At 37.8% G+C, this 16,085-nt stretch overlaps 1 protein-coding gene across 3 annotated transcripts in view; it reads left to right on the top strand.

Annotated features, from left to right (window-relative positions):
* The window catches only part of LOC126101143 (afadin), a 1,121,024-nt gene that overhangs the window by 1,101,867 nt on the left and 3,072 nt on the right, over positions 1-16,085 (top strand). For all 3 annotated transcript variants that reach the window (XM_049911831.1, XM_049911830.1, XM_049911832.1), the window contains 5 exons: positions 3,122-3,310; positions 6,425-6,754; positions 8,558-8,809; positions 12,308-12,628; positions 13,054-13,160. In XM_049911831.1, the coding sequence (XP_049767788.1) occupies positions 3,122-3,310; positions 6,425-6,754; positions 8,558-8,809; positions 12,308-12,628; positions 13,054-13,160 (1,199 nt within the window). The remainder of the gene's footprint in view (positions 1-3,121; positions 3,311-6,424; positions 6,755-8,557; positions 8,810-12,307; positions 12,629-13,053; positions 13,161-16,085) is intronic.

The following is a 16,085-nucleotide window of genomic DNA, read 5'->3' as shown; positions in this document are numbered from 1 at the left end:
GTAGCATCAGACTGAGGCACCCGTGTTAGCAATTGCGGGCAGGTGAACATTACACCAAGAGTGCTATCTAGTAGCTGCAAATACAAACAAGCTACCGTATTTACTCGAATCTAAGCCGCACTCGAATCTAAGCCGCACCTGAAAAATGAGACTCGAAATAAAGGAAAAAAAATATTTCCCGAATCTAAGCCGCACCTGAAATTTGAGACTCGAAATTCAAGGGAAGAGAAAAGTTTTAGGCCGCACCTCCAAATCGAAACAAAGTTGGTCCATTGTAATATGAGACACAATTTAGGTCGAATGAAAGACGATACAGCTACAGTAGTTTGGTTCAAGTCGTAAGCTTAGCAGTTAAGCTTTACCAGGTAGCCATTGCTATGCGTCAGGCGCTCCGTCCGTATTTATACGGGTACCCTTCCTTTTTCACGTGCTTCGTCTGGTTTGAATCGATTGCTTATTTTGCTTTGATCTGATAAGTGCCATTTTCTTTGTTATAGGTGTTTACGTCACTCTAAGCTGAAAATGCATTACTGTACTGTGTCATGCATTGTTTGTCGCATTCTGATAGTGCGTATTTACGGCCTGTCGCCGCTCACGGCATGACTTGCTTTATGCGCGCTACCGCCGCTTTTTAAAAAAAAAAAAATGTTCTGAACGAGAGTTAGGCGCAAATTTTTCTCCGTTTGAAAATCTTTGCGGCCGCTTATTTAGTACATCAAATTCTGCACAGAAATTAGTCATCTTACATTTAAAATCGAGTCAGTTGCCGTGCTTCATTTTTGACGATATCACTATTAGGCATAAGAATAATACGAATATAAACATGACACGACACGTATATTCTTCCGCGTTTGCTGTTGTTTCACTCTAGTTTCGTAGTTTATTAGGCATGCAGGATTTAAATGAGATAGCAGCAAACACGAAAGAATACATGGCAAAATGTTTATTTTCGTATTATTCTTATGGTGAAGAGAATACTGCATGTGATACACATTTCATCAGGTTCCTATTAGCAACCATCTCTTCTCACAGGTAGGAAAAAACTCGGAACGTAGAGTTGGCCATATTGACAAACATCCCTAACAGTCTTGCCAGTCGGATTTTCGTAGTACATTGAAATTCTGCTACATTCGAAGATGAACAATACGGAATTTGTATTTACTTCGTTGGATAATGTAAGAAAATGCAGTGGCCGAAACAAGGGGGGGAGAAAAAAAGTTTGGCGCCAGTATTTATCTTTGTGCTCACAAAGCATGCTTGTGTAGCGCTACATATATTCGACGGCAGAAGTTAGATGTGGCGGCACCTACCAACATTTTCCAGAACCTCCGCTTACTTTGCACTCGATTCTAAGCCGCAGGCGGTTTTTTGGATTACAAAAACCGGAAAAAAAGTGCGGCTTAGATTCGAGTAAATACGGTACTTAACACTCAAAATATAGGCAGACGAATATTATGATGAACATTATTTAATATATGAACTAAGAGGCAATATTTTATCTGACAGCAGCAGACATGGTAACAAGTTGTCTACATAAGAGCTTAGAAGTACAGTTTGATGGCTGAAAATGCCATTACAGAATTACAAAGGAAGTTGAATAACTCACCAAGTAGAAAAATGGTATAACATGAAATATAGTTAATAGAAACTATTTAATGAACAGAAAATTGTGAATTGACTTGGATAGAAAAAATATTTTGCTAACTGCATGAGGGGACATGAAATCAAATATCAAGTAACGGCTTGAAGAAGCTTTTATTATGTGATTGTAGCTGCTCAGGCCATCATTTCGAGAAAGAGGTTTAAAAATTTCTAATTCTTTGAGAACATCTAATCTGTGGCCTTTCTTCTCATTGCGTAAAATGTTAATGTCGTGAATGGCTTTAGGCGCGTGACCTGTAATCAGAAGGTGGTCATCAAAAGACGAATTTTGGGTGCTAGTACCATTTTTTCTTAAAAGATGTTCTTTGTATCTGACTGTAAAGACACATCCTGTTTGTCCTATGTAGTAAGAAGAGAAAGTGTCGCAAAAAATTGTATAGACACCAGAGTTTTTCAAAGGGGAACAGGTCAGTTTTAAATTATGAATAAAAATTTTTTTCAAGCTATTATTGGTTGATAAGGCAAAATTACAGCTGTATTTATTATGAAGAAGGCATTGAATCTGGTAGGAGATGGGCCCCAAGAAAGGAATAGAAAAAAAAAACCTTCTTCTTTAGGCTGGACTCGATGATAGAGATGCCTGGTGTAGTAACTCTTTTAACAATTTTCTTTTTAAGGATGTTAATCCACTGTGGCAGGTTCTTATTCATTATTAACTGCTATCATTCTGATTAAATTAATTTCTTCCTCAAATTTCTCTTTCGAGAGTGGAATAGAAGTAGCTCTGTGAATAGCAGATTGAAAGAAAGCATTTTTATGAGATTGTGGGTGCATGGAAGATGCAAGTACGATCTGATCGGTATATGTTTCTTTACAAAAAACATTAAATGTGATTTGATTTTCTTCTACTGTAAGCATCAAGTCAAGAAAATTCAATTGGCGGGCCTTGTTTTTGAGTTCATTGGTGAAAGATATTTTCTCGAGGAGTTCATTAAGATTGAAAATACATTCAATGCCATCAACAGGTCCTTTGTAGGTGACTAAAATATCATTGATATACCTGAAATAGGAGAGAATGCCTAGTGCTGTAGCTGACAAACAGTTGAAGAACTTTTCGTCTAGGGAGTTAATGAAAGCCACAATAATAAAAAAAGTCACTAGTTTACAACAAAATTTTATTTTTATCAAAAGTGTCTGAAGCCTTTCTCAACCATTTCACAACTTTTCATTTACATGTTCATGCAAACATGTTATAGTTTTCTGTACTGTTTGAAACATAGCTAGTTATATTGCAATTAAAAAAAAAATCAAATTTAACTTTGTGGGGCTTAACTGAAGCCAGGTGTGAGACGCAGTGACAACAATAAAGAAGGGGCAGGAGGGGGCTCTGCTCACCCATTGTCTATGGGATAAAGCACAATTGAAGTAGCAGTTAAGTGAAAATGGCTGCAAATGTAAACAAGATAAATATATTGTTTATAGCAGCATTAATTTTATGCTGTTTCTACGTTTGTTTCAGGAGATGCAACGACGCCGTGAGGCTGCTCGCATGTGGCGGGACCAGCAAATAGCAGAACTTTCAGCTCTGCCGCAGCGTACAGCACAGCAGGAGGAACAGCTGCGCGCTCTGAAGCTTGAGAGGGAGTTCCAGCGCCGAGCTGAGGAGGCTGCCAAGCAGGATGAAGATGAGGAGGGTGATGAAGACCAGGTTGGTTTGCCAGTTTACAGTTCAGTTTCTCCATGAAAATTTTGCTTTTACCACTCATCTGCATCATTCAACATGTGCTCAGTTGAGGAGAAGATGAATCAGCAGTGCTCTGTTAAAGGAAGCATTTGAATTCACCTAAAGTGGCTGAGCAAAAGCTAGTATAACATAAATCTGGTTGTTTGGTTTAAACCAAACAATGGAAAATCCAGGATGGAATGTAACAATATTGTGAAAAATAAAAAAAAAACACACACACACACACACACACACACACACACACACACACACACACACGCGCGCAAACGCAACTCACATGCACATGACTGCAGTCTCAGGTAACTGAGGCAACACAGTGTGGCTTTAGTTGCCTGAGACTGCAGTTTCATGTGTGTGCGAGTTTGGTTTGCGTGAATGTGTTTGTTTGTGTTTGTCATCTAATTTTGACAAAGGCCTTACTGGCTGAAAGCTATATTTGTGACAGTCTTCTTGATATGCCTACCTGCGACTCGGCATATCCGCTATATGGTGAGTAGCAACTTTAGTTTTCACAATATTGATAATTCTGGTTGATCGGGTTTGTATGTCACACTGCAATTAGTTGAGTTCATTAAACACTGCACCATTTCAGTGTGCCTCTTATTCTTGATCTCAGTCTGTTTCAGTGTCCATCAGTTTGTATCTATCTCTGCTTACACTTGCTTGCTGGTATTTGTGAGTTCTTCTTCTTCATCATCATCATATTATTATTATTATTATTATTATTGGCAGTGGCTGTAGTTGTATACATTTGGTGACGGGTATAATATAACTGTTACACAGCAGATGGTATTAATTTCACACTTACAAATCAAAATCTAAAAATTTGTGAACACCCATAATGTACACTCAGAAGCCACCACTGATTATATCATAGCTAGACAGAGCTTCTGAAATTAGGTATTGGATTGCTAGGTGTACCCAGGAGCAGATCTAAAAAGGGCCCCTATAGAAATTAGACAGACAAACATAACTACAAGGAAGGTAACTGCAAAGAAAACTTGAGTAACAGAAGTAGTTCTTTAACTGATGAACAAGTAGTTCTTTAACTGATGAACAAAAGAAGGAAATACAAAAATGTCCAGGGAAAGACAAGAATACAGCAATAGACGCCACGTAGGAATGAAATACATGGGAAAAAGTGCAGGGAAGCCAGAGTAAAATTTTCTGCAGGTAGAATATGAAGAAACAGAAAAAGAAACAGTCATTTAAAGGACTCATTCAACATATAAAAAAGTGAAAACATCCTTTCATGTAATCAAAAACAAGGACGTCAACATTAAGAGTGTTGTTTGGGAATTTCATTGTTAAGTGCTTAGGAGAGATCAGATAGATGAAAAGAGTACAATGAATACCTCTGCAATGTGGAAAAACTGTTTGATGGTAGGAGAAGAGATGCGAGTCGATACGGAAGACACATAGGATCCAGCATTAAAGTTAAAGTTCAGCAGAGCTATGGAAGACCCTCAATCAAATAAAATGGAAGGGATGGGTAACACCCCTTCAGAGTTTCTAAATTCATTGGGGAAGTGGCCACCAAATGACTATTGCAGTTGGTGTTTATAATCTATGAGACTGGATACACACAATTGGACTTCAGGAAAAATATTATCCACACAACTTCAAAGATAGCAAAAGCAGCTAAGTGCAAAACTATTGCAAAGTCGGTTTAACAGGTCATGCATCCGAGTTGCTGACAAAAATAACATACAGAAGAATGTAAAGGAAATTTAGAAAGTTCTAGATGATGATCACTTTGGCTTTATGAAGGGTAAGGGCACCAGAGAAGTAGTTCTGACATTGCGGTTGATAATGGATGATGGATTGAAGAAAAATCAAGACACCTCCATAGGAATTGTTGTCATGGAAAGATTGACATGGTAAAAAGGTGCAAGATGCTCTAAACTTTTAGAAAAATAGGAGTAAGCATTTAGAGGACAGGCAGGATATAGTATGTACATGACTCAGGAGGGACCAATAAAAAAGGAAATCCAAGAATGAAGTGCTTGGATTGAAAAGTATATAAGACAGGATGCAGTATTTTGCCCCTACTATTCAGTCTACACATTAAAGCAGCAATGACCAAAATTAAAGATAGGTTTAGGAGTGCAATTAAAATTTCAGTGAAATATAGGAAGAAGTATGGGGCCTGTTGAATGAAATGAGCAGTGTAATGAGTATAAAATGTCACTTGAAAAAACTGAAAGCCAAAGAAAGGTAATCAGGAATAGCAGAAAAAAGGGTAGTAATAAACCTAACAGTAAAATTGGAGATGACAAAGTCGATGAAGTTAAGGAATTCTGCTACCTTGGAAGCAAAATAATACGTAATGGATGAAGCAATGACAACATAAAAAGCAGACTAGCAGATGGCATTTCTAGGCAAAAGAAGTCTCCTAGTATGAAACATACTTCTTAATTTTAGGAAGAAATTTTTTAGAATATACATTCAGAGTACAACATTGTATGGAAGTGAATCACGGACTGTGGGAAGACTGAGAAAGAAGAAATGCAAAGCATTTCAGATATAGTGCTATAGAAGAATATAGAAAATCAGGTGGACTGATAAGATAAAGAATAAGACAGTTCTTCACAAAATCAGCAAAGAAAGAAACACTTGTATTATGACATAGAAGTAACTTCCTTGATATTTGAGTGAGCTGTAGAGGGGAAAAACTGTAGGGGAAGACAGAGGTCGAAATACATCAAACTGATAATTTATGACATTGGGTGTAAGTGCCATTGTGAGATAAAGAGATTGGCTCAAGAGAGGAATTCATGATGTACCACATCAAATTAGTCAGAAGACTGATGGTTCAAAAGAAAACAAAAAAAAAGATAATTAGGTATCAATGATTTGCTCTCTTTGATAACTTGTGTAGCTCTACAGGATTCAAATTAATCCTTCCCCCCTCCTCCCTCTTTTATTTCACCAGAATAATTGTAATTTAATATTAATAATAGATGACTATTGAAATAATTAGTCTAATAATAATGCTGAGGTCTGCAGAACTCACATTGTAGACATTAGTCTTCTGGTAATTTAAGTTTTTCGTTGCACAAATTATTGTACTTGCAGGAGAGCATCGAGCGTGTGCAAGGCCTTCTGCGCATGGCGACACTGCAATCTGATGCGAGTCCTAAGCCACCACAGCCAACAACGCAACCTTCACAAAACTCATTGCCGCCACGTCCCCCTGTTCAGCACCAGCAGCAGCAGCAGCAGCAGCAGCAGCAACAACAACAACAGCAGCAGCAGCTGCAGCAGCAACAACAACAACAACAACAAGCTGCAGATGATAGTGTTGCAAGAGAACGAGCAAGACGTGAGCAAGAAGCAGCTGCTGCACGTCGCAGGCAGGCGGAACTTGAACAGGAGGAGCGTGTGAGGGAAGCAACACATCGCAGGGTAAGAGTATTTCATAGTTTATGCATTGTTGGAGGGATCTGGGCATCAGCATATCTTAAATGTTTGAGTAAATCGCTCAGTGAATTTATCTTGATAGCAAAATGTTTTTCCTGATAGTGGCTCTGCAGCTTTCATCTGAAAGTGACATTTCAGTACATTACTGTTTTGTGTATCTCCTGTACAAAACAGTTAATGCACAGAAAATAACAGATGCTGGTGCTATAGGTAGAGAACTAGCACTGATTATCGTGTGTACAAAAGAGAATGCTGGTGCTTATTAACACACAATTGTTTGGGGGAAATAATTTAGAATGTTGGAAGTTATTTAAAGGAACTCAGATTTATTTAGTAGAATTCATGTACCTGCCAGAATAGTGTTTAAATTCCATTCAATGGTATGATCATTTAAAGGGAAAAAAGTAATCTCTATTCTCATATGGAATAACCTTATTTTGCAAGCTCAGGATTTTGCTAATTACTGATCTGTCCTAATGCAGTAAAAAGTTTTGCGACTCGGCACATCCGTGGAAATTACAAAGCCTCATACAGTCTTCTTCTGCCAAAATTAGTGCTTTTTGCTCCCCCATAAATTTTTGTAACCATTCCTCATGTTTCCACATTGTAAACCCATCTATGAATATCTGTGTGTGTGTATATATCCATTTATATAAAAGACAGTGCTGCCTCTTGTCTTTTCTTCTTCTTCTGCACTTGTGGATCTTGACCTCTGCAACGTTCTGCCTCCATACAGCTCTGTTGTTGTTGGTGGTGGTGTTTTTTTTTTTTTTTTTTTTAACCATCTTGGCAGCATCAGCCAACATTAATTGATCATCCAATTAACTTGGTCATCCCTTGCATCCAGTGGAATCAAATGTGCACCGTAGATCTCAGTTGGGAATTCGTGACAATTCATACTAGTTTCATAGAAGAGGGAAGTACCAGGATACATTACATAAGTTCTTACAAAATAAAACTCATAACCATCGATAAACTGTGTTAAATAATCTCCAAGAGTACTATTGCTATCACTCCATAACAAGTACTTACTGCCTGCAGCATGCTTGACTGAGAGCGTATAACTTGTATAGGATTTGTACATATTATTTTGCTGCGAGGAAGGTCACATTCAGATACGTTTGAATACATTTTCTATTCTGAATTTTTTTCAGTTCTTTACATTGACCAGTGATATGTGGGAAAACAAAACAGCACAAATTGAAGGTACAGCTTTAGAACCAATAGCCATTTGGCATTTTCAGTTCCAAGGAGAATAGTGGCAAACAGCAAAATTGTTTTACTGTTTCAGAACAAATGGATTTGGATACAATGGCTTTCAGTCGGAATCCATTAAAAGTTCTGTCTTTCTTCAGATTGGTAATGAATTGAATTGATACGTATGTCTGCATGGGGCAGAATATAAGTTTTCTTTGCAAACATCACTCCCCTCCACCGTCCAGGGAGGAGGCAGGGCAACAGCCCTCCCCTGTCCCTCAGTGGATGGATACAATTTTCCTTCAGTTTTTCAATTTGGCATGCTGTTATCTGTCATCCTCTCCAGGTATCATAATCAATGTATTCTCCATGATTGATAAATTTAAATATACCTTTGCATTACATTGTAGAGGTTGTTGTGCTTCGTGATTTTTTTAGTCTTCAAATAACTACCTCTCTCATGGGCTCATGTAGTTTACAAAACAAAACTGCATTGTTGATAGCCAGCACAAAAGACATGCATGCATATATATAAATCATCAGATGCTGACATCACCCCACCCATTAAATATATTATTACATATTGTTCAGGAAGAAGAACTGCGACAGAAACACATGCAGCAGCAGCACCAGATACAGCAGCAGCAGCAACAGCTGCAGCAGCACCAGCAGGTGTCTCCACCTTTACGGCAGCCCACCATGGCTCCCAAACCTGGCCCATTGCGGCTAGAAAGCCTCACAAGCAATGGTCCAGCTTCTCCACCAGGTGGTCGCTATCGCCACTACAATGGATACCCGCCGCCACCACCAGCAAATGCTGGGCCGGGGGCATCATCTCCTATGGTAGGTGAAACTTTAAAATGAGCAAATATAAATGTTTAAATACTCTGCGCAGTTGGTGTTTATTCCCTCTCTTCTTCTTGATTACAAGGAAGTGCTATTTATTTAGTATTCTTGATATGTATAAACTTGTTAGCAGCTGAATAATGCCTCGAGTAGCATGCAGGACTTCCTCCCTCCCAGATGATGGAGCATTGTGGGATGGACTCCATGAGACATCAGAGCATTGGGAAGCCATCCTGATCCAATCATCCATCACCCTCAATTCATAGAGATTGGATATAATGGTGGCAATTCATGCACACCTTGCTTGATGGCAAATCATATGTTCTCAAAAGCACTGAGTCCAGTTGATATAGGTAGCCAACGTGCTTCCTTATATGTATAGAATGTTCCTCAAATCATTCTGATGTAATTTTGGAACAGTGAGATGTTGGATTGGGTTTCTGAAGGTCCAGGCTGCCTGGAGACTGCTGAATAGATGAGACTGAAAAGATGTGAAGATTAGTGGCAAGAAAAGTCAAACAATATTGTATTTGTTGATCCATTAGATTTCTTCAACTGAATGTGGGCTGCATACCTTTCAACCATCTTCAGAGCAAACTGACAGATCCAAGGTATAGCACTCACATTTCTTATTTTAAACAAGAGAGATGTGTCACTGTATGACATATTACTTTATGAAGTGATTGTTACAGTAAAATTGGAGAGATTTTAACTTTTACAGAGATTGTTAAGTCAGTCAGTCCTGCAAGCATGAAACAGTAAAGGGCAGAAAGCAAGTGCTACTTTAACTTAAAGTGATCCTTCATTCAGTTATCAGATAGTACACAGATAGATATTTGCATACTGTCACATCAGTGTGAAATTTTACTGTTCCTAACCCACTTTGCTGTGTTTTTGCTCAACATTGGTTGATGATCCACGTCTTCCTGATTTTGAGGCAGTGCTGTGCAACAGATGATTGACTGATTTCTTTATTAATCCTTGAAACAATTTACATTGTATGTATTTCGTCATTCAAAACATGGAAAAAATTAACAGTTTAAAATTAATTTCTTGCACAATAATTTCCAGTGATTTTTCTTTTAGTCTAATTAAATTTGTATTTTAGTCTTAAATAATTATTATTTCTATGTATAGTATAATACAGACCATTTTAAAATAAGTAGTATGTTTTAATTCAAGTATTCCATTGCAATATAAAAACATTCATTTTGAAAATAATTTTTTAGTTTTGTTTTTAAAGAGCGTATAGTATTTGTGTCTTGTACATGTTGTGGTACTTTATTATATAATTTGATGCCAATGTACAATAAACTGTTTAGAGTTTTAACTTTATTTTTCTGTCCAGATGCAAATTACAGCTGTTTCTAGTTTCTTAATTGTATACTAAACAATTTGTAACATAGTAGTCAATACTTATTTTTACACACATAACCCTCTGAAAATTACATTCAGAAGTTAAGATCCCTAGCATTTTAAAAAGTTCAAGGCAGTGAGCTGTGCTGCCACTCTCGGTCATTGTGACCAGCAGATTCACAGTTGTCATGAATGAGGTGCTACTTGGCAAAAAGTGAAACCTTTGCTTGAAACAGTATATGTTAGCAGATGCATTTCCCTAAATGGAAGTTTGCTGTGTTGTCATGTGTTCTTCCTCAGTTCATCACAAGTGCAAATGTGAGGTTCCAACAAAATAATTGAAACTCGTTGAATTGGACAGCCTATGGTAAAGATCATGGTGCTGTGATCATTGTGGGTCATGATATTTACTACTGGAATACAGATACACGGAAAATAATGTGGCACCTCCAAATTTCACTCTTGACAAGTGTACGTACTACTCCATTCTACTGTGTTGTAGTATATTTATTGCATTTGTAGTTAGCAGAGCTGAGGAGTAGCAGCTTTCTTTCTAATTCATTCGATTAAATACAGTTGGCATAAGATGGAATAGCCTAAAGCAGCATAGTGATTATTTACTGTTAGTGCGGTATGCAGATTCAGCCCTCTGATTTGCTTTTCTGTTGTAAATGTATGCTTTGACTTGTTTCAATCCCTGAATGTGTACAGAACATAATGAATGAATATATTTTGGTGAAGTGTAAATCATATTGGTATAGTTTGTTCTACACTTCAGTTTGGGAAATACATGTTCTCTGTCTAATGTGACCTCATCAGCACCAAATAAACACAGAATACTAAATATTTGTTAAGTCTGCAATGAAATAATGTATTGAGAAATGGCTCTGGTCATAACTGACGTGGAGAAAACTGCAACTTGGCATGCAGCACAGTGATGTCTGACCATGGTGCATTTGGTATGTTCCCAGCCTGTTCCTCGAATATGACAGTGAAAGCTGATAACTTCATGTAAAAATAGCCTTCTTAATGACTGGAACTGCAAATACACAGCAGTATTTAGCGCATGTACCATCAAACTTCCAGCTGCATAAGATTGTCCACTACCTATAATAGAGCTATTATGCTATGCTATATTCATATTTGAAGTTTCACAGTTTCAAAATAATTTAAGACCTTATTTTTTATTATTCCTTTATTTTTTTTCATTAAAAAATATATTTTTGTGATGGCTTCTGTATGATTTTTGGTGTATCTGCACTGCAGTAGTCCGGCATCATGGGCCACATTGATCAAATTATCCACATTTTGTAGTGGATTTTCATTTTTCAATGCAGATTTATTGAGTTGAAAGCTAAGAGTATGTTTGCACAGAATAAATGATACCAGGCTACAGAAAACAGCAAAGACTTACATTATAATATATCAAAAAACATCCTTTTTAACAGTTTCAGCATCACATTAGTTTTGCACACTCAAGTATTATCTATGATTTCCAGCTTGTAGCCCTTATTTGTCTGTGCTCTTGTTGATTTATGCATGACTTCAAACAGATTTATTTATTTTTATTTTATTATTATTTTTATCACAGTCACTGTCTTTCACATTACTACCTGATTTTTCACATTACTAACTGGTTCTACAATTTCCTCCGTCCGAGTGATGTTCCAAGTTGAATAGCTGTTAGTTACATTCAGTTTTAACGTTTCAGTCACACTTAATTACTTCAAACATGTAGGATCTCAACATTGCAGTACTGGATGAGTTTCTCTAAGTAGTACTCTTTTCTCCTCCTCCCCCCCCCTGCTCCTCCTCCTCCCCCTGCTCCTCCTCCTCTTCCTCCTCCCCCTGCTCCCCCTCCCCCTCCTACACCAACACCCTACCCCACTCTCTTGTATCCTCCTGTGTCAGGTGTGTTACTTCTTCTTTTTTTCTTTCTTTTTTCCCCCCCCTCATTAGCAGAAGTTCCATCCTCATATATTGCTCTCTTAGAACAGTACACTGAAGCTGTACTTCAGGCAAGGCTCATATGTTGTTTAGGTTGCATGTAGTCACTACAGGGTCACTCTTGGAATTAGTTATTTGGTACACTAATAAATATAGAAAACACTCATAGTGATATATATGCTTTGCTTGCAGGGTGCTGTCACGGAGAACAGCACAGGTAGCAGTGGTGGTGCAGCACAGCGCCTAGATTCCCTGCTTGCCTCACCTCCTCCGCCACAGCCACCTGAGAGGGGCTCTTCCTTTGCTGTCATGTCGCAGCAGCAGAGTGTGCTGCGGGCCACAGCTGGAGGACAGGCACATGGCCACGTTTCCACACCTGTTTCTTCTCCTGTAGCCACAACGACCACAACAACTGTCAAGAGGGTATCATTCCACGATCCGCCGCCCACTTCCTCTCCACCTGCCCCACCAAGCCAGCCACCGCCTCTTGACCAAATTCGTGAAGATCCCAATGTAAGTTTATTGAATGATTAGTTGCAACAGAATGTTAAATCAATGAAGTAAGTTTAATTTGTGGTAGTTTTTATTGTACTTTATAGTAAAGTAGTGTTTGTCCTTCTTAATAGAAACCTGCTTAATTGTGTATCTCACATCTGGAACACTGCACACTAATAGAGGCCACGCATTGGTTAAACATAACATATAGGAGAAACATACATTCGTATTCCATAATTTCCATATATTCTGTCATCAGTTTCACAAAGTAGTAGTCTAAGCTTAATCTCACAAGTATAATTTTTAGCTCATAAGGCAGCATTCTGTTTTGTAAACAATAAAAATGCAAGTTGCCTGCATCTTTGAGTACATTAAATATAACATTGTAAAACCTGAGAAACATTAGAACAGTTATATATAATGTAATACGTTTTATGTTGCAGCATTTCATAAATGAAGCAGAAACATTGTTGGCATCACCAAAGAGTCCAGAAGGAGGCTCTTTCCCAAGCAACACGCCAGGTGTTATAGGTGCTCAGGAAGTTTACAAGTAAGAAACACATTTAATTAATTCGCCATTCTAAAAATGACAACAGTGTAGTTAAGCTGCAGAGAGGCACAGTGAAAAGACTGCTACACGTCTAATCTTCTAGCTAAAAGGCTTTCTTAAGTGGAGAAAACACACAAGCACAACACTCAAACATGTGACCACTCTGGCCACCAGTGGAAAAGTGTGGAACAAATTAAGTGTGGGCAAGGGCCAATAGTGAAAGGTGAAAGTGAATTAAAATTGACGTGAAAATACAGTGAGATTGTAGACAAAAATTAAAAACAAGGTGATAACAGGGAATGCAGGTTGGTGGGAGAATTTGTGTGAAGAGAGAGGGCAGCAGATGTAAATGGATTAGATGAAGTATTTGTTGTTGACTTACTAATGCTATTTTGGTCACAGAATTATTGTGAGGTAAGTTTGTATCATTCTGTAAATATGAGGCATGTACAGACAGTCAGTACCATTTCGTTCCACTGCCGTCACAGCATTAAGTGTCATAGTATTGCAATCGTCTGTCTGGTTCATTGTCTTTCAAGTGATACAATTACAGCCAGATTGTGTTGTGTTTACATTTCTTTGTGGTCATTCAAAATGTTTGAAATCTCTGAGCCTGCCAACTGTGAAGAGTTTTGAACACAAAGAATATGAAACTAGGTCTAATTCACCATAAACTTCTGGACATTTATGGTGAAAAATGTAACAATTCATGGAATAGTGTGAAAATGGGTGAAACAGTGTTCATGATGTAGCACAGAATGGGTAGCCTTCTGTTGTCAATGATACTTTGGCTCAGAAAATGAAAGATGAAATTTATGAAAACAGGTGGTTCGCAATAAGAATTCTTTGTGATGAGTTTTCACAAATTTCAAAAACTGTTTTGCATTAAATTGTTAAAAATTGCTTAATTTTTTTGCAAATTGTGTTTTCGTTGGGTTCTGAAAATGCTTACGGATCTCCATGAAACAAAGCGACTTGGCAGTGCTTTGACATTTTGTGTCTGGTACAGTGGCTAGTGAGATAATTTCTAATCAGAATTGTTGCCAGTGGCAAAACTTGGGTTTGGCATGTCACTACAGAATCAAAACAATAGTTGATGGAATGGAGGCACTCACAATCCCCCAAAAAACAAAAATCCAAAGTAACATTGTCAGCACAACAACAACAACAACAACAAACATTCACTGTGTTCTGGGACAGACAGGGCATTCTGCTTGTTGAGTTCCTTCCTAAAGATGAAACTGTGAATGTGGTATGATACTGTGGAACATTGAGAAAAGTTTGGTGTGCAGTTCAAAGCAAAAGGTGTGGGATGCTCAGTCAAGGCAGTTTGTTGCTTCATGAACACACACATCCCCTTTCTGTTGGTGTCACTCTTATTTACTAAGTAGGTTGGGAGCAGTTAAATCACCTGCCAGCAGTCCCAGTCTCACACCCTCTAACTACCTCTCGTTCTTGAACTTAAAGTGTGATTTAGTAGGAGCACGCTTTCATCAGTGACAATGATTCAAGAAACAGTGTTCAACTGGAGCTGTATTCATTGACGACATCTTTCTATGAAGAGGGCACAGAAAAGTTGGTTCATCGCTATGACAAATATCGGAACAATTATGGCAACTATGTAGTAAAATAGTTTAAGAAATGCTGTTTCTTGTAAAAATAAATATTTATTTGTAAAAAAGATGTTTTAGAAGTTTTTTTGCAAAACAGAGCTTACTTCCTGGACATGCCTCATATATGTTTTTAATTAATTCAGGGAAAGACTTGTAGTTACAGTGAAACCCCTAGTGAAATATTGGATGTCTATCATCATCATCATGATCATCATCTACGTTTTCCAGCTGCTGGCAGAATCTGTTTGGAACATATACCTCTCTTCTATCTTCCTATCGTCTCTCTGTCTCCACCTTGACCCAGTCTTCTTCATTTTGCACACAGCCCTTCACTCCTATCGGCCACCTGTCTCTTAGTCTTTTTCCCTTTCCTTTCATCCTTTCTGGGTATCCTCTTCTCCTCCATGTATTACTTCCAGTTTGGTTTCTACTTCATTTAAGAAGTACATTTTCACAATATTAACAGAAGGGTAGCACTGTCCTTTTGCTGCAACTGACAAAATAATTCGTTAATGGTGAATACAGAAACACCACTCATCTTTTTCATCAATCTTCCCTTACAAGAGGCTTGGTGGGGGAACAGGGTGTCATTATGGTACAGTTCAGATTGCACATTGTACCAGTCAGAATTACTTGCATGTGGCCAGTGTCCATACAGTGATAACTTACATCATGTTTACATTGCTATCTGTTGTATTATACCATACCAGTAAACCCCCAATTCTTTAAAGGATCAAGCACCCGTGTATAAAACAGTTTCAGGTGTCTGATTACATGTGAGTTAATGTATTGAATATTTGACATTAAGCATGTAAGCAAGAAAAAGGTTTGAAATCATGCTTTATGTTTGTTGGAAGTAACTAAGTGCTCTCATTATGAAACACTTGATAATATACTCGGGTAATTTGTGCCCCATTTTAAGCAAAAGCAAGTTTTTCAAGCATTTGCTCTGTCTATTACGACAAATCTCCTGAAACTGTGTGTCATGCAATGTTGTAATCATGCAGGTACATTCAGTGGTATTTGTAGATACTGCCTGTAAATTTTCCTACAAATAGAGTTTCTAATAAATTAAAATGTCATGTCTGATGCTAAAAAACAGTGAAGGGATAGTAAGCGATAAACTTTTTTTCCTTTCTAATTTTGTGCATGGCGCCAGTGATTAAAAGTTTCATTAAAATTTGAAATTAAGTATAAAATTTCATTCTCAAAGTCTGGGTGAATAGTCTGTGTATTTGTACGCCATCAGTTATGCTACATCAAGACAAGCACACAATTTCTAACTGTAGCAGTTGTGCTATTGTGTTAACTT

This window comes from Schistocerca cancellata, chromosome 9 (genome assembly GCF_023864275.1).
Source record: "Schistocerca cancellata isolate TAMUIC-IGC-003103 chromosome 9, iqSchCanc2.1, whole genome shotgun sequence".
NCBI lineage: Eukaryota > Metazoa > Arthropoda > Insecta > Orthoptera > Acrididae > Schistocerca > Schistocerca cancellata.
Note: the sequence above shows the minus strand (reverse complement) of the source record. Positions and strands in the feature narration are given on the sequence as shown.